The 19,682-nt window shown below is 39.2% G+C and overlaps 1 protein-coding gene across 1 annotated transcript; it reads right to left on the bottom strand.

The window, feature by feature from the left end:
- Nucleotides 1–98: 98 nt before the first annotated feature.
- On the bottom strand, nt 99–18,482 carry HPS3 (HPS3 biogenesis of lysosomal organelles complex 2 subunit 1). The gene is made up of 17 exons (XM_062603089.1): nt 18,119–18,482; nt 16,841–17,335; nt 15,402–15,588; nt 14,861–14,946; nt 13,487–13,679; nt 13,221–13,302; nt 12,324–12,478; nt 11,359–11,467; nt 10,967–11,148; nt 10,447–10,624; nt 9,578–9,808; nt 7,647–7,832; nt 6,320–6,505; nt 5,692–5,799; nt 5,112–5,318; nt 3,739–3,829; nt 99–2,613 (listed from the first exon to the last, which is right to left on the bottom strand). The coding sequence occupies exons 1-17, from the start codon at nt 18,339–18,341 to the stop codon at nt 2,486–2,488; spliced, it is 3,027 nt and encodes a 1,008-aa protein (XP_062459073.1). The 5' UTR covers nt 18,342–18,482; the 3' UTR covers nt 99–2,485.
- Between the last annotated feature and the right edge of the window lie 1,200 nt (nt 18,483–19,682).

The raw sequence follows: 19,682 nt of genomic DNA, 5'->3' as shown, positions 1-19,682 counted from the left end.
CAGTAGGACTTATGGCTCTAATTTTCCATTCTGTTTTCCACATGCAGACTATTATTCTTCTGGTGAAATGTGTGTAACAAAAGCTATTATTTTCTCCCTTACAGAAAAACAGTGTTTATTACCAAGATTATTTGATCAGTTCAAGAGTAAAGGTACATGGGCCACACTAGAATGATGAAAACATTTTACCACAGTGATTCTCCATGGTTTACCTTCAGCAAAGCATTTCCTGAGAAATACCCTCTCCTGGACAATTCATTTCCATGTGTGTTTTGGAAGATTTCATTTGGTGGCCCATGGCTAACAAATGTGCTGTAGGCTAAGACAGCTGATTGGATAAAACAGCTTCTAAGTATCTTTTCCTCTAAATAAAAATAGTAACTTGCAATCTAAACGTATTCTAGGTGATGCCTAGTGCATGTTATTTAACTGCTGAGGGACACAGAAGAGTGAAATGGAATGTACTTTTTTTTAAAAAAGATTGTAAACAACCCTATGTAACAGGAAGGACTGTTTTGGGTATCTGCTGTCACATTTTACTGGTCAAATATACTAGTAGCTATTGCTTTTAAAATAGGAATTTAGTTATCACTTTATGCATAGGTTCACACTTCATATATACACACACACACACACACTATCATGTAACTGAACACCTAACAAAATAATTTTTTTTATTTCCATTGAATTATTTTCTCATTTTATCCAGTAACATCTTTCAAGATGTTTAAAAGATGCACTGGCTTGAGGGATCATGGTTGCACAAGATGTTTTTGGTTCTCTGTTACGAAAATAATTACAAGACAGACAAAGTTATGCTGAAATAAGCCTGATGAAATTCAGACAGTGAAGGGCAAAATTTGGTGACGGCTGCACCTAAGAGCTTTGTTTTGTTGCATCTTAGACAGGTCCTGCAGTGGAATCATTTTTTTGCCAGTTATGTAGGGCAGGAGTAGGCAAATTAAGCATTTCTTGACAGATGGAAGAAGCAGTATTAGTGCATGACTGATACTGGTCAAAAATGAAAGCAGTAAGAGCAGGTATTGTTGGTGCCATCCGTTGTGTGTTTGAATAGCCCAACTCTACCTAGACCTGTGCCAAACAAGAGGGAAGGATTTATGGGACAGGCAGGCAAGCAAAATATTAGGCTTTACAGCTACTAGAACAAATGAAATTGCTTTTCTGTAACAAGCCTAAATTGCTTTATCATTTTTTAAGGTAGAAAGATTCTACTGAAACCAGCATAATCCTTACTCGTAAATCAGATCACTGACTTTGGCTGTATCAGTAATGTTACAGAGAAATGATACTATTTTTTTTACCTTTCTCTTTTTAATATATTTGCATTGCAGATGATCTCTTCTGACTGTCTTCTACATTAAGTAACTTTACAGCTTTTGTAAAAATGGATTTCACAGAGCAATGCCAGCTAATTAAGCCTTTAAATGGTTATGGAATCATGGAGTCATCCTATTTGTGGTAGATTCTCAAAAAAACAAACTGCATTAGTAAGAAGGTCATAAACATAGTAACAGTTTATTACGACTGAATTACAGCTGAAGGAACAGTAGGATAGTTTCTGCCCAAAAGACAGACAAACATCAGTACATACATGCACAATTACCTGAGAGGTTTAACAAAACAACCCAGAAGTAGTAAGAGTTTTCAGCTGCATCTCTGGCCTAGGTATACTTCAAATACTTTCCCACTAACTGAGTACAACAGAAGAAAGAAAATAAAGAGCAAGCATGCAGTAGTCCGTATCTTCCATGCCCTTGAAAACACTTCGGTTTCAATTTGACGCTCTTTGTCATTACGACTTTTTTTTGTGAACTGCTAAATGAAAACATTTTCAGTGCAACACTTGCATGGGTACGTAATTAAGATGCCAGAACAGCTGACTGGGTTTACCAACTGGAATTCAAGGGAATGTCTATGCTGCAAAATGAAGTGGGGCCAAATTCCACTTGGAGGAGTAAGGCACATGCTTTTTACTCACACAGTTAGACCTCTGCCTGAATTTAAACTCCTCCTCCCTGGTCAGTGATCCAACTAAGTAACGTAGAATAAGTCTGACTCTCTGCTTTACTTTTGCTGAACATCAAATGTCCAATTGTACTGTACAGTCTGTATTTTTTAGCTGCTTTGGCTGTAAGTTCACCCTCCTTGAGAGGACATGTGATCCTGCCTAACAGTTGAAAAGTCACTTTTTCACCAGTCCAGCTGACTGCCATTCAGTTCTACCTGGCAGTAATTCTGGTTTGTTGACCTTTGTCGGAGTGTACTACTATTAGCTTCAAAAGAGTTGCTTTGCCTCAGACAATAGCTGTCACTCAATAGTTCTCATAAGGTTTCAACTGAGAAATAATGAAAGGTGATTTATGTGAGGGGAGTCCTACAGTACCTTATATGTAGTTTTGTTTTCATTTACTTTTTTATTCTGTCACATTCTTTGTATTTGAGTGCATAGTAGGCTTCCGTTGTTTTAGGTCATCACCCTCCTCTGGCTGCAGTGAAGAAGATGTGGCAGGAAAAATGCTGCAGTTCCATCCTCTGGTAGAAAACTGAGGAAATCTCTTAGTTCCAGTTCCATTGCAACAACTGATAAAGTTTCTGCTCAGAGCACAGGAAAAAAAATCTTGTTTAAGTATTTTCAGTTTAGTAAAAAGAAATGAAAAAATATTAACATCATTACTAACTGAAGTCATCAAATTATCTAAATATTGCAACTGGAATGACATTTGAGACACACCAATTTGGGAGCAAATACAACTGCAGGAAATCTCAAAAACAAACTGAAATGATGTCTTAGGTTAAAACTATACCTCTGCCTTGACTCAGCAGGTCTAAATGGGGCACTAATGCTTACAGAAATCTGATCTAGTACTTCACATGTTTTGTATCAAATGCAAAGGAAGCCCTGAAATCTGTACTAGTACTCTATCTCAGCACTATCTATCTGTAAAATGGGATGTTCCGAGAGCAGCCTCTCGGACCAGACCAAGCCGTTTTAACATTATCTTCTCAACTGATTACAGCACAGCAACCACATGAAAACAGTGCTACCACTAGAAACTAGAATTTTATGACAGGGCATGGGGACCTGTGCTGCTGTTTTTCTGCTCTCTGGCATTACACTGATTTTAAAAAAATACGCGCTTTATTCAATCTCTGTATTCTGTCAAAATAAACACACTGGCCCCTCAGCTATACATGGTATTATTAATGTCCTGTTAATGTACCAATAGGACTACATCAACTACTAGGGTTTGTTTCTTCACTTCTAACAGTAACACATTGTGGGGTTTTTCACTCTGTGACCTCATCATCAATACACACTTAAGTGCTCACTGGGTTATCAACAGGAGCCTGTTAGCTGTCATTGCATAGGACCATATAGTCGCTTAGCCTAGGACAAAACCCCAACCATTAGCTCTATTTAATAAGTTTTTAATGGTGTCTGTTCTTGACCTATATGGAAACAGTATGATTCCAACAATTTAACTGTTTTTAAAACAAAATGAATGCTATGATTTTTATATGAGGCAACACACTGTACTTTGCAGAATGCTGTGATAAGAACTAGAAAGCCTGCTGAGCTGTATTAGCTTTAACTATAGAAAAAGGCTCCCTTTTCCTTCCAAATTATCATATCAGTAGTCCTTAGCCTGAACAGTGTTTAGAATGTCAGATGACATGCAAAGGCTTCTGGAGTTGAGTTGCAGTCCACTGATTTACCTTTCAGTGATGAAATAAAAACAGGGCAGTCATTTCCAGTAAGTCTAGCTCTCTTGCAAAATTCAGGAAGTAGCTTGTTCCACCATACAGCCTAATCCAGAAAAAACACACAGCAAAAGTGTACATTAACAAAAACTACAAGTAAGAGTATGAAAGACCTGTTAAATATACACTGAGCTAAGCTCAGATGTGTACAAATACACGTAGGTTGTGATGAACTTGTTAGTTTACACACTGCTTTGACATGCAGTGGTTTTGCACACATTGTATGTTTCAATTTTCAGTCCCAACTTTTTCTACTCAAAAGCTTTTACACAGCGCCCCTTAGTGCCTCTCTATATAAAAGGTTATAAGCTAAAAATACCACGTAATTGGCAAGACTAATGCAGTCAGAAAATCAAGGATTATCCCTCCAAACAACTCCATGCAAAGTGATGAACAGCATTACTATAAACACTGCTCTGTCTCCTAACCTAATCTGTCAGCTTCCAACACCTGTGGTAGTGAATTATGAATTTTGTTGATAAGAATGGAGAGGGAAAGGAATTTCCTTTTTTAAATGTGGTTAATTATTTTCTTCTACCTGAATTCAGAGGCTGTACTGCAGCATCCCATTCAACTCTAACTAACGTGGAAATAATCAAAAAAACTATTTTCAGATCTGACTAAAAAGCACAGATCTGGTTTTGAAGGGGGTTCTATTCTAGTATGGCCATCTGGTAGATGATCACCTTTGGTAACTCTGGCCAACAAAACCATGTACAGTTAATTGAGTAGCTGTGATGGGCAGTGGAGTGAACTTCTGCACTTGTGGAACACTGGAATAAAATCAGACACAAAATAAAACCTCTGTAGATGCCCAAGTGGAAAATGGGCCATAAAGAACAATCCACTAGTGCACCAGTACCATTCTGAGGTTATAGTATCAGAAGATGTCACTAGAACACAGGAAGAACATATTTAAGTGTCTTTATTTGAAGGACCATGTTCTTTTATCAGTTATCACTAAAATGTCACATTATGCAACACTGTCAAACAATTTAGAACACTGATTAGTGAGAAACTAGCTAGTTCTTCATTTATGATGGATAAAGAACATACTACTCTCCCATTTTAAGGCACTCTGCCACATGAAAAGACTACGCTTTAAATCTACTAGTCACAGAAGAAACTGGGAAAAAATGAATGCTATTAAAATCAGTGGGAACTGAGATACGGAATTTAAATGCCAAGCAAGAAGTTGAAAGCAAGCTTAGCAATTTAGTTTGTTTGAAGGTGATCTATTTGATCCATCCAGAGTCCATCTGTATGCAAAAAAAAACAGAAAAAAACAAACCAAAAAATACTGAACAACTTTAACAAAAGTAGCTCACCCGATTGTCACCTTTCAGCTCATGCTGAGCATATAATACAGCTGCATCAGGACACCTTTCGAGAAGCTGGTCAATGGCTTCCTCATATTTGCCTAGGCGGGTATTGCAGAGAACATGGATGGTGAGGCCAACATTGCCATCCTCTGTCAGAGGCTCCAAGACAGGCAGAGCTGAAGCTATGTTGATTGACTGACTACATAGAAGAGACTGCAGGCAAGAAGAAAACATATTGTTTGGATTTAAGACAAACTTTGCAAAAAATATGCTAACTATAACCTTAGAACAGAAGCCCTTACTTATTAGAGTAATTCTGAAATACTATTTCCTTTAATAAATGCTACTGAAAACCAAGAAAGCTAGTTCAGAGTGTCCTGCAAATATAATTATTGTCAACATATCTCTTCAGTATTTTTTTCTGCTATCATTTTAATGGGACTTTTAGTTCAACTTGGATAACCTGGGGGGGGGAGAGAGGTAGGGGGAGGAAAAGGGGAGTCTGCTCAAAAAAGTTGTTTACACATACATGAATATTTGCAGAATGGATCTAAACTGTAAACGGTAAGATTTAAAGGTTTCATACCTGTAATTTTGAGATATCTTCACTGTAATCTTTAGCAGATGGAGATCCCAGTGACATTATGAATGTTACCCACGGGAAAATCAACCCAAAATGATTACAGGAGTTTATCTACACAACAAAAAGTCAAGTTTCAATAAAAGAAGTATTTCTGTTAATGACAGTTCCATCTGAAATGCACCACAAGTGAAGAAAATTTAGAATAACATCTACTCTTTCTTCTGGTTCATACAATTTAGTAACAGATGAACTGGAATCTTCTATTTAATTCTGTATTTCAGATTTCCCATTCAGAATACTTTAAAATTCATCTTTCACACACTTTTTTCATTTAGTCAGCTTTGCAAAACTGCAAACACTCCACCTGACAAGCGGCCACCATTTCATTTTAACCCTTATTTCTATCCAGAGCTGAGGTTCCAGTAGGAAGTATATTTGAAATGTCCCCAAAGAGCAGAGTCCCCAGAGCCTGCAATACCTATCATCTCGTAACTGCACACTAACTTACTTGCTTTCAGTCTTGTTTCTTTTAAGAGATAAACTGTCCAGAACTAAAATACTAAGGGTAGTATATGGATAGAATTTGGAGGTACAGTGTGGTCCTAAAACCTCCTCTGAGTGGTGTACTTACCAGATCCTCTGTTGTTTTCAGTGGCTTAGTCTCAGGAAGTTGCTTCTTCAATATTCTTGAAACATACTGAGAAGTAAGCCTCAGTAAAAGCTCCTGAAGTATTTCTTTCTGAGAGCACACTACAAGAGCTTCCCAGAAATCTACCAAGAGCTGAGGAATAGTGCTTTCTCTGTTACCACACAACATCTAAGAATAAAACCATTAGAAGACAGCAAGTTAGCACAGAGTATGGTAATTATTTAGCAGCAGAAGTTAGAAGAGGCAGGAGGAACAGTTTTTCACTTTTACTAGAATTTTGGTTCCTTTTTTGTCTTATCATTCTCCATAATACAGTGCTAGGCAAAGTAAAAAGTTCATGGAATGATTTTAAGCTAATCAATTCTAAATGATAGATTTATTTTCCAAGATTTACTCCACTGTCAGAAATGCCAGCACACTGTCAGCAACTATTCACAGACAGCTAATTTGGAGAAATTTCTATATGCCAACAGCCAAGCAGGTGCCTTCAAAAGAAGACTCTTAAGGCCATGATAAGAGATTCCGTGTAGCTCAGTTGGTTGTAATGGTAGGATCCACAAGTGAGATGCTTTAAGGACTGGCATGACAATGAAAAGCATCATTACTTGGTTTCCAACTGGCTTTAAATAATAACACTCATTCCAATTTGAGCTTCATGACTTGGTATTTTTGATACTGGTTATTTCACAGTAGCAGATACAGAACTGCAGAATACCTACATTGAAGAGTACATGATTTTAATCCAAACAATGTTATTCATTGTAAATAAAAAAGGTCTATTCCCAGTCTAAATAAAGAAAACTTCAGTGATACCAGAAAACAATTCTATTTATCCTTCTTATAAACTGCAGAGACTCCACTCTTGTTTCAGAAATTGAGACAGAACATTCTATACCTTCATAGTGAAGTCTGAGTCTTTAGAATTATGTTTCAATCCTAATGATTTCTTCAAAAGGAGCTTATGGAATGATTTATCTAAATTTTGTTAAATGTCACTAGCCTTAGGAAGCCAAACTACTAGGAAGTCTTTCAATGGCTTCAGGGTATTCTGACATCAGGGTATTCTGCATTGAAATGACAAGGTCAAAACAAAAAACTTCAATTTTTTTTTCTTGATTTAACCAGTATTTCTTTCCAGAAGGTCCAGTTTCTGACTCTGTAGGCATCTATCATGAGCTCATCTCCCAGTCCTCATGTCCCTCTTTCTGAAGAAATGCTGAAAGGTGAGTGAAGGGGCAACCAAGGCTGCTTTGCTTACCCATATCACCATTATGAGAAAAATAGAAGCAAAAAATGATCACAGGCCAACCTTGAAAAAGGTATCTGCTTCCTCTAGTTCAATTTTACTGTTCTCATGTAAAGCCACAATGGCAGCCACCAGCAAACCAGGTTGCGTCTCCTTCAGGTGAACAGCAAATTCAGTTGGCATAACTGTTCCTTCCTTCCACTGTCTCAAGAGCTTTGGTTGCCCGATGAAGCCACAACCCAGTACTGTCTACAAACAGTCAGATAGAAATCATGTAAAGAATTCAGTCCGCATGACTTCAACTCAGCAAACACAGTATTTCCTCAAGCAGTGAAGTTTAGACAGATGAAATGAAGGAAAGTCAGGGGAAGGAAATAAATCCTTTCTACAATTTACAGAATAGCTCTCCAGAGACTGAGCTCCAAACCACATGCCAGAGCAGTGACTCTGAGCAAGAGGCCAGTTACCTGAACACTGAAAGTAACATGCTGTTGAAATGTGGAGACAGATCTCACTATGAAATCCAAGACACTCAATACACACGGAGTTGTACAAAATCACTGGCTGAAACGTCAACAGACTACTTTGCTACATTTCAGTAGACTGCTTTTGCTATCGATTTTTATTTTGAAAATACCCCTGAGACAATGATCAAAACATGCAACAGTAAGTTGTTTCTGGGCATCTGAGTGCTTTTGAAGGTGAGCATGACAAGATACTATTTCCACTTAGAAATTTTGACTTATTACTATTTCCACTTAGAAAGACAGTAGGCAAATGATGCCTAAGCAGATTAAATGAACTATACAAGAAATATAAGGCAGACCTAGGAGGAAAAATAAGATTTCATCCTGCTATGCAAACTATCTTTCCTTTCTTTATCTTTCTGAAACTGTTATTTTTTCTACTTTGTAACAAAATGCTTTTTAAAGGTGAGGTGCAACAGAACATTCTTTGATAGGTCAGCTTAAAAAGAAGGAAAAAAAGCCCAACAAAAACCCAACACCCAAACACCAACCACCTTATTCTCTAAATCACATTCATGCAGCAAAATGTGGAAGTTTCTTTTTGCTCACAACATGAAAATTTCACTGGATCACCCTGCAAAAGCAGGTAGTGCTGAATATCACTTGTGAAACAGCACTCCAGAGCTCCCACTCTGCAATTCAAAAACTGCTAACTTTGAAAGCCCTCCAGGACTTCTACTGAAGTGTGGTATCTAACTTTGGAACAGCTATCAGTTTAAGAGTGTTTAGACCTCCAGTACCTCAGCCTCAGAAGGAGTCTGTATTTCAAGCTCTTGTCACCTTTTAATATTCAGCAGTCCTGACCAACCTTAACAAGAAGTAATTTACAGACTGGTCTCAGTCTAAAACCACATGTGAACATCTGTGACAGAGAGTGCTTCACTAACATTTTTGCCCCACTGATGTGGAATTCATTGATAGCAGTGCAGTAGGTTCTGATCTGATCTTACGAAGGGTTAAGTGCTATGATTCCATGTAACATGGGAAACTGTATACAGAAACTTTAGTTTGTGTGCACCATGGACATTGTGCTTCAAATGCAATTTTATAAGGGCTGTTTGCATACATTTTTTGCATGGGCGTATCACATATTAATTACATCTACAGGGGTGTAAAAATGCTACTATACAACCCTGCCATAGTGCTGAAGAGCACTGGCTCTGCAGAGCTTGTGCTACACCCCAGAAAACAGCATTTAATTTAGCAAGAATTAACAGCTTCAAAACTTTCACTTACTTGGTAAGGCTTTGCCAAGACTACCATACCTGCAGGGTATGCAGTGCAGTCCCAGCATATGCCAGCCCTTGATTCTACTGTAATTAATTGCAAATATTCAGTGGAGGCTCTACAGCATATCGGGAGGAAGAGTGACTGGAAGTTTCTTTACTGTAAGATACAACTTAAAGCCAAATCTACTGATCTGAGCTTTGCAAAATGTGAATAGCTCATGCTTTCAACATACTTTACCTCCTTACAGGAGTCCATCTCATGTTCATACATCGTCAGGTCTCCCATTTTCAGAGCCATGAAGGCCTTAGTAAGCGTCAGGACCACTGATGGCATAATCTTTTCTACTTTCTGAAGGTACTTCACAGCTGTCACTGGACATACATTTCTCATGCAGGGGCTGCAGAGGATATGAGGCAGCTGCACAGGGTCAGCAAGACAGAATATTTGGAGAACTTTATTTGCTGATTCCTGTAGAAATGAAAACCATTTGACAGTTTAGACCTTTCTAGATATACATTCTGCTATGGCATATGAAGGTATTGCAGTTTTGTTTGTTGTTGCTTTGGAGAGGGAGAGTGTTGTTGGATTTTTTTGTTTAGTTTAACAGACAAGTACAGCTTATATATCAAGTCACAGTGCCTTGCCTTCTTCTTTCCTCCCCACTGGTAAAAGTAAAGGATCTCTAACCAGCAGTGATTCAACCCATATTCTGGGGTGGTAGGAGAACATCCACCACCACAGTGAGTTGGTTTAACCAACCTGTATGATTTGGCAACATTTACAGAAAGAGTTTGTTTTGTTACAGAAATGGGAGATGAAAGAAATTTGAGGCAAAGCTTTCCTAACCTGTGTGCAAGTAGGAACCAGATCATTAGCAACATGCATCATGATAGCCAAACTCATACTATGTTGCTTGAAAACAGCCCAAAGCAGCACAGGTGCTGCTGTTTTGACAATAAAAATTGGAGAATAAAAAATATGTGAAAAAGAACAATGATAAAATTAAATAAGCAGCTCAGCAGTTTCAAAGGGAATTTAATTAAAATTTTATACAGTTCTTAAAATCAGAACTAAACAGATTAAGAAAATACTCAACTTGTTCCTACCTTACTTAATTCTTCATTTAAGTCTTCATTAAGAGAGTGAGTTAAGTAAAATATAAATCCTCTCTCATACGTATGTACTTCATCACCTTCTGAAACTAGTCTCTTTAAAACTTCAGTCATGGATAAACCTGACATTCTGTAGTATGGCAAAGCAAGGTGGTAATCCTTTGTGTCAAACCTAAAGGCAATAGAGAAGGAAAAAAACCCAAAACAAAACAACTAAAGGAAATACTTTTGCCATCACTGTAGGAACTAAAATAATACATCAAACAAGGTTGCAGACCCACCAGTATCTGCAAATACATAGCTCATATATATAGCTCAATGTAATATATTGTGTGCTCAATGACAATAAAGACAAGATACTGAAGAGATTACTAGATAAAGTTGTTCTCATAGAACGTAAAGATTTATATATGCAATACTAGTGTAAAATGATAAAGAATTGTTGATTTTAGTTCTAAGGTTATGTTACTGGAAACAGAAGCTCACCTATATCACTTTGTCATCTAGAACATACCTGCTGTAGCAGTCTCCTAAGGCAGCACAACTTTCTCTGAATGCTCTTAGAATTTCTTCTTTCTCATCTGATTTAAAGAAATGAGGGTCCATTATAGCTGCTCTGACCAGTAAGTGAGCCTCACTTAGCAGATGGATGCAACTCTCAGTTTTTACATTTTCATAGGTTCTACTATAATCTACCTAGAACAGACACAGGATATACTTAGGCTGCTGGCAAAAATTAAGAATACACAGGAACAGCGTTAACGAGGGCAGCAGCCATGTGAAATAGGATTAGGGGCTGTTCATGAGAAATACATTACTTTATATCCAGCAATGACATGCACCAGAGGTTAATTAACAGCACTTAATTTTAGTCACCAAACCACAAAAGCAGGAGATGGGCAATACCATTTCTCTGTAAAGCTGAATGGTTGAAACAGTGTTTATAATATATAAATTCCAACCAGGCTCTGACTCAGAATTTGTTCGTGATTTGATGCTGTCAGCCTTTCTGGAACTAGAGAGAAGGAGAAAAGTTGAGATTTCAGTCTCCAAATAAACATTATGGAGCCAAAAAACATCACAAACTTTGTAATTTAGATGTAAAAATACTGGCTAGGTCTGTAATGTCTATCTTTCTCAAACGCCAACGATAATCTTTGAAACAACACAACTGGCAGAAGAAACTGTATTTTATACGCAGAAAATAACAGTATTTTGAATCACCATTCTCCTTGCTGGGTTATCCTCATCGTCTCCTGAATACTGTTCTAGGCTTTAAGAAATACTGACTCAAGTAACTCTTCAATCAAGTATAGCTGTCCCAATTTTATTAATGAACTGACTTAAATAAATGTGATTTCTGAATAGCTGTTTTAGTATGGCCGTTCAGCTGTTTTATGAAAGGCCCTCAAAAAAGAACAGGAATAGCAGTTCTCACAAAGATGCCTCTAGCTACATGCACGCTTTAAGAACATCTTAGGCCAAAATATGATCCTTCTTTTGTCATGGATTACTATAGTGGTATTTGTAACTTTTCTTGGAAATAACCCTTAGCCAAATGTAAGATATTTTCATTTTGTGTTACAACAAGTTTTGTTATTTTAACATTCCTTATAAAACTTAAGTTTTTTACAAACTTGAGTGACTTACTTTGTTAATTTCAAGCATCTGTGACCCTATCCTTATTTCTTCTAATTCAGTTAATACAGTAAAATTGAAAAAAAAAATGCTTGGTTTCTTGTTCTCATGCATTAACTAGAAATTATCTCCACTTCTTCGAAAGGAACCTCTCTTCAACTCCAACACCCACAAACTGAGCACTGTACACAGAGCTACAAATAACTATCTCCCCAAGAGACACAAATCCTTACAGCATCTTTCTTGTAGGCTTTCTTCTTTCAGTAATATCTTCTGTGTCCGCCTTAGTCAAAAGAATTATATGGTTTTTGAAATGACAGATAGCTCTTGGTCCTATAAAAAGCTGCATTCTTAATGTGCAGACATCCAGTGTGACAGGCGGACAAGCCTATAAAGGGAAGTGATTGTTTTGTAATTTCAGTTAGCATGTAGTTTGAGTCTTTAAATGAAAAGTAAAAAAAATATGAAGAGGTAACCTTTTTCCAATGACAATAAAAACATTCACTGGCTTTACTATAAGTGCTTCACTTACAAATAAAAATAATCACAAAACTATGACATAAATCATTTAACAATGGGTAAACAAAAAATCATTTCACTCTTCAAAGCAACTGCAGTTTTAGCTGTGTCTCAAATTAACAGACCCTGAGGGAGATGCCTTACATGGAAAACAGTACAAAATAGTTTGAATTTGGCCAAGTTGTAAAAAATTACCTGACATGGTTATAAAAGTCTTGATTTCAGTTGGTAACTGATAGCAGAGACTGTTCAGGTGTCTACACTCCTCTTACAAAAACTGTTTTTTTCAAGGATACTTGAGAAACATCATCAGTTACAATACGGGAAAACTGTACCCTTCATTCAGATTTATGCAGCAAAGCATAGAATTTAGTTTAAAAATATACATGACTTTATAGCTTTTGATGTTTTTGAAAACACAGCACTAACGGCATGGATCTTAAACAGCAATAATGGATTGTGTCATTGAGACATTTGTAGACCACTAAAATATAATATGCCGCAGATTGAAGTACTAATTTCTTATGGTATTTTATTGGTTCAGCTAATAGAAACTAATGGGATTTCATAAGGAAACATAAGAAAACTAAGTGCCATACTACTGCCCCCACCTTCACGGTCGTATCAATATACGGATCCTCATCACGAGCTGCTGCTGCACTGCACCGCACTGTGAAGCACTGCAGGTTCTCACTAGAGGGAAATATGAAACCACAACGATGAAGGAAAAAAAAAGAAGACTTACTCAAGTCAAGTAGCCAAAGCTATAGAGAATCAGATCTTTCCCCTTTGTAGAAATGGGCCTTGAATGGGCATGCAAAAAAGACAGCAGAATAGAAAACCAGTAATACCACCAGCAAAATCATAAACCTTGTACCTTGTAATGACATGCAGGAACTGTGAAGTGAGAACTGCCTGCTCTGACTTCTCTGAATATTGGTAAGTAGAAATCAGTTCTACTAACTTCCCAACAGAGTAGAGATATCCAACATGAGGTAAAGAGAAAAAGCAGAAGAGACTCAGTAGTTCTTTCTTGATCTCAGTTTCCTCATGGGCTGTCATAGAACTTCCTAGATATAACAATAAGAAAAGCATTTTATATACCTCATAAATCAAAAGCTAGCAATTCCTTTGCAAGCCTGATACCTAAAATATACTATCAAACCTGCCCAGGCTGCAGACTGGTTTTGTTAGTAGCTAGTGAAGAGAAAAAGTACTATATGAAGACCAGTGTACACGCTGGATCAGTGCACAGGCTGCAAATGTGTATGCCATGTTATCTCATTTGGAGGCATTTCTAACAAAAGTGTGACTGTACCACTAAGTGAAGACATTCTAGAGGGGTCACCACATCTCTGAGTCCTGTCAGATTCATCACAAACATCCATGGACTGAATGATCAGCGTGATCTTGGACAACTACGTGTGAGCTGGGATGAATGGTCATCCAGAGCTGCAACTCACCAAAATAAGTGTCCTCAATTAAGGGAAAGAAAGACTGGAAATGGCATAATTTATTTATAGAGCTGCTTTGGCAGGTAAATGCTGTGTTCACATTCTACAGACCCTCTTGTCAAAGTAAATCACAAGAGAACATAAGACAGCTGGAGTAATGGCAAGTAGCTTGTTCTTTTGAGTCAGCTGCAACTTAAATGAGACTTCACAACTTATCAGGCAAACAATCCCAGACTGGGTGAGCAGTCAGTTATGACTGATAACATACAGCATCAAATTTTTCCGCAGGTCTGTTGTGGCTTGAGCTACTGTGATTAGTGAACCCCTAAATCTACATTCATCCCTTTAATTAAAACTTTAATTAAAGCCTGGAAGAAAGGTAAACTGTATCTTAATGATTATTAAAGTTTACTACTATGATTTCCACTGTTGACTAATGAGGGGCAGCCTAATATCTTCTAACACTGAGGATAATTTTGTTATGCAATTTAAAGAGTGACTGTTTTGTGACGTAAAATAACTCAGTGTTATAACTAGAGAAACTGATAAAAGCTGGTTTAGTCTCCCTCTTTTGGTGTGGCAAATTGGTACTTTAGTTCAAGGTTTATGCAGAACATGGAGAAACTAAAAGATTTTTTAATAAAAGCTCAGTTTAAATCATTTTCAAGGAAAGAAAGACTTAATTTAAAAACAAATGATACAGATACAGTCTACAGAACAGAATATACAAAGAAGCTCTTTCCATTCCCAGATCTCCTGTGACACAGGCCATAATGCATCCATGCATGTCCATATACCTGTCTGATATACAGGAAGCAGCTGAACAGAGTGCAGCTTTGTGTCTTCACAGAACCCAAAAGGTGACTGGTCAGGTGTAAAACACCTAGAGAAAAGAACCCAAAAGAACACCAGGACCCCTGTGAGAAATTATTATGAGCTACTCTGGACAAGTAAACAGCACGAGCTAAAAAGGCATAGCTGATGTTTTATACTCAACAACATGCACTCATACTACCAATGTAATTAGCATGGCAACGCCAAGAAGCTCACAGCACAGCTAGGGATAATATGCTTTAACAATGGGTCAGCCCTGAAGTGGTTAGGCAGTTAGACTGGATTATTGTTGCAGATCCCTTCCAACTGAAATATTCCACTCTATTAAAAAAATGGACTTTCTCTGGTATCACATTATTTCCTCAGCACAAAAACCACTCCAACCTTATAAAAACCCCAGATGTCAAAATGCTAGGATTTTAATTTCCACAAGATGTGAGCCACAGCTCATTTTGGTTTTGTGTACAGAATTAGCCTGTAAAGGGCAAAATACATTTGAAATACCTGAAAAGCAGATACCGCACTTGGAAGCACTTTGTGTCTTCCGTAGGTAACTCTGTGTATTCCAGTGTGATGGGTATCTCACATAGCTTACTTTCTTCCCCAAGCAGTTCTGCTGGCTTCTGACATATGATGAACTCATCTAATTCTAGCTGCAAAGTGTGTGTTGAAGGGCCTTCACCTTTCACACCTTAACAAAGAAAATGCTGTATTACCTGTTTAAGCCATTCCATTTAGCAGTAACAAAATTATATGACACAGTATCAATTAAATACTTCAATTACAGCTTCCTAACTAGCACTGGCTTCATCAAACCATGAGATTTTGAAAACACCTATGCTAGAAGATGAGAACAATCCTTTACTTAGGCTTCAACAATCTCAATACCCAAGAGTGAAGACTTCTGAAAGAACAGGTAAACTGTTCATTAGAAGGCAAGTCCAGGGCAACCTGTGCTGCAAATGGCTGCCCTCAAATAATGTTGGCTGAAGAGGTTTTCAGAAGGAAAAGGCAGCTACAATAGAAAGTTGTGTTATCTTAAACTCACTTATGGTCTGGAAAGCAAATCCTAACAGCACTCAAGAGTAATTTGAACTTTTCTTCTTAGTTTTTAGGAATAAAACCAGCTAGGTGCAGGATGCCACTATCTCAGTTAAGATCCATCTTCACTCAGTTAAGAACATTCCAGTTTATGCTTTCCCCTTTTTTTTGGTACAGTGTCCAGTTCAAAAATACCATTCTTTTGAAGTTTCTTCAATTATAAAGGAAGGATTTTCCTCAGGTTTGTTGGTATTCAGCTGATACTTACGGAAATGTGGGAACTGATTCCATAGGGACTGATTTTTTGCAATACACAGGAATGCAACCTATTTGGGTAAATCTATTTCTGCGATTTCTAGGATTCTAAGGCAAGCCCCTGAATAACACAAAGGACTGAAAAAAGAGAATTTGCTGACACCTTGTTTATGCAGGTTCTGAGTCTTGTTAATAACAGTTACAAGAGTGCATATGCACCGACACTGTGTAAGCCAATACACATGGTTGACTTAAAGGTTCATTACATGCTTCCTCCATTTGGCCTCCCACTGGCCCCTTAGAAGAGACACAGTTATCTGGGCAGTGACACTAACAATAATTTTTCTGAACATAGCACACTGAACTACTGCTGTTTTGGCCCATGGCAGCACCCCAAAACAGGGTCCTAATTCTATCTCTGTAGAGACTGCACTATCCTGAAAGCACCTGCAGAATGATGGCATATTTTAAGAGTTACCTCCAACAGCAGGTGGTATAACTCTCCATGTACTAGAATATCCAGCTGACAGTACTAAGATGATTTGCAAATATTTTCTGAAGGGCAATTCTCTACTTTTAGAATAACACAAACCAGAAGATTCTTGGAAATTTAAAAAAAAATTAAAAAATAATTTTTTTGTACTTACCTCCATCCACAGGCTTTTCTAGTGTACTAACGCTATGTGCACATTGCTCTGTCCTGTCTGCACTTTGCTGGACCACTTCCAGTTTCAGGATCAGAACATCCAGCTCTGTTGTTATGGCTATATGTCGGGCACAAAATGCAATTTCAGCAGGAATGAAGTTATCAATGTGTAAAATTAAGGAGCGTTCAAAGTCTAACACAGTCAAATTCTGGTTTATAAACAGGTATTTCAAACAGAACATGACTAGTTTATTTTTGCAGCCCACAAGAAGATCTCCATTTAGAGGACAGCATGAAATGCAGAGTGGAGGATCTGAAAGTGGCATTTCCACAATTGACATCTGTTCTTTTAAGGTTTCACTGTATGACTCTTCCATCTTGTGACCAACCATCCGAACACAAACACGAGAACTCCCTGCAGACATGCATCTCCAGTTCACGTATGCTCTGAGGAAAGTTGCTTTGCTTTTTTCTTCAATTGTCACCAGATAGTCTCCTTAAAAGAAAGCAGTGATAGTGATATATTATTATTATGGAATAGGTATAGGTTTTGAGCTCTTTACCTGCTACAGTACATTGCAAAGAACATCTTAAATTCTCAGCTCTTACATGAAATTCCAAAACCCATTTTCACCAATTTTTCTCCAATGAAATCTGGAGTACAAGTTTCTTTGTTGGGTGGAACACACTTCACGCATCATTAAAAATAAAAGAACTCCTAGGTCTAGGTCCAGACTAACTCCCAAGTGAATCCACTTTACAAACTGTGATTGCAGTCGAGGTGTTTTCCCCCTCAGAATATTCACTATGAAGAAAATGTTTTGTTCTCTAAAGAGCAGGGTAACTCTCAGACCCATGAAGAGCTGTGGGATCGACTGCACTGACCGCCCGACACGTGCTCCGAAATAAAAAAACAATAAAAAGGGCAAGACGGAAAAAAACTCAATGTGCTGCCTTTGCACTTCCCACTAGCCCGAGGACTCCCAGCCCATTGCATAGCTCTCAAACCAGTACATTGCAGAAGCTGGCGCTTCTGCAAGCGCCAGCCCTATGCCGCCCGGCCCGTGGCAGCCAGCGCTTTGCTGGGCCTTAATCCCCGCCATCCCCACCTCCTCCGGCCCGCCGCCGTCTCCCCCGGGCCCAGCTAGGGCCGGGCCGGGCCGGGCCGGCCCAGACCAAGCGCCTCCACCCGGCAGAGCCCCCAGGCCGCTCCCCGCTATGGAGGCGTCCGAGCCTCCGCAGCCGAGCGCTTCCAGGCCCGTCGGCGAAGCACACTGACCTGTCTGGCTGTGCGCCATGCGCAGGACGGGGCCCAGCGTGGCGAAGGAGCCTAGGGGCTCACAGCGACCCTGGTCGCGCAGGGCGAACACCTCCACCCTGCAGCTGGCCGCCGCGCTGGCCACGAACAGTACGTCGCGGCCGCAGCAGAAATGGGCCGGCTCTTGCTTGCAGGGCACTACTCGCTGCGACCCGAACGGGTGCAAGTTGTAAAGCTGCACCATGGTCCCTGAAAACCTGCACTCCCGCCGCGGACAGAGCACGGGAGCACCCCCGGCGAGAAGCGCCTGCGGCGCCCTTCGCTTCCGCACCGTACGGCGGCGGCGGCGCGCGCAGCGACCGAAGCCTCCTCTCGGCCCGCGGCGAAACCGGGTGGTCGAGTGGGGAAGTGAATGTGTGCAGCGCCGGGACTGCACTCGCCGTCAGCCGACGGCTCGTCCTGTGGGGCGCTGCACACACGTTTCTGTGTAGCGCTGGCGTAACTTCACGTTAGCATGGTCGGGCATCCTCTAGGATCGCAGCGCCCGGCGCGGGAAGCGACCTGGTGAAGGGTGTGATGCGCATGGAAGAGGTCGGTACTGAGTAGTACGGGACGGAGAAGGCTGTGCCTCACTTGTGGGGCCGGTGCCCTCTGGGGCCGTTCCGTCTTCTGAACCAAAACCGATTTTTGGTACAGCGGTTCGTTCTTTTAGAACTCTGTAAACTGTGCATACAGAGCATGCTCTACAGATGCTGGTTACAGGAACTTCTGAAAATAATTCACTTCAGGGTATGTTTAGTATATGTAACCCCTTTTTCTCTCTCCTGGTTTTCTTGAAAACAGGAAGGGAAAAAAAACAAAACTAAACCTCCAAAACCCCAAAACACTAGTTTCTTCTTCTCTTCGGGATTTAGGACTGAAAATTTGAACACGGCAGATCAGCAGCCAAGCGCCCTACAAGTTAACTGTTTCCAATGCATATAAAGCTATAGTCATTTGAACATACCCATTAAAGGATATCAATTTTTGGGGTGGGTTTTTTTTTTGGGGGGGTATATTTTTTTCTTCACAAGGCAAATGTAGGAACATAAAAAAAACCTGACAATATTCTTAAAGCAGGTAAGAAACTTACACATCTATTTTTTATGTGAATCAAATGCAGGAGGTAGTGGGGTGGGTTCCAGTTGTAGTTTTAAACACTTTTCAGTGATGAAGTTTTATGTCCTTAGCAAAGGTATTAAGTGCTAGTTCCATTTGAAAGTGTAATGGCATCTGCCATAACTAGTCAGAAGTACAGTATTAGTTAACTGTGGATACTTAAACATCTTCAGAAAATTTAGGTTCCTTTGGATCATGCAGACAGGCTTGGAATAGTAATAGTGTTACTAGTGCTATAACAACCTGAAGCAGAAGCGGTTTCCTGCTTGTGGAAAACCAAAAATAAAGGAGATGGAGAAGCTCTCAGAATGTGTTGGCATCCCAGGGATGCGTTTAGTTTCCCGAGTTTTTCTGCACATGACAAGATACTACAGAAATACACCATCTCAAATGATCTTTACTTAGCAAGGATGCACATACATAGTAA

This window comes from Pezoporus occidentalis, unplaced genomic scaffold (genome assembly GCF_034315485.1).
Source record: "Pezoporus occidentalis ecotype Australia unplaced genomic scaffold, CSIRO_AGI_Poc_V1 ctg8, whole genome shotgun sequence".
NCBI classification, from domain to species: Eukaryota; Metazoa; Chordata; class Aves; order Psittaciformes; family Psittacidae; genus Pezoporus; species Pezoporus occidentalis.
This window is presented reverse-complemented; position numbering and strand designations above follow the sequence as displayed.

Excerpts from the sequence above, each read along its gene's own strand:
- HPS3 (XM_062603089.1), bottom strand. The coding sequence starts at position 18,341 with ATGGTGCAGCTTTACAACTTGCACCCGTTCGGGTCGCAGCGAGTAGTG. Across the intron at positions 9,809-10,446 it reads TAAATGAAGAATTAAGTAAG|GAATCAGCAAATAAAGTTCT; the intron begins GTAGGAACAAGT and ends TCATTTCTACAG. Across the intron at positions 7,833-9,577 it reads AGATGGACTCCTGTAAGGAG|ACAGTACTGGGTTGTGGCTT; the intron begins GTAAAGTATGTT and ends GACTGTTTGTAG.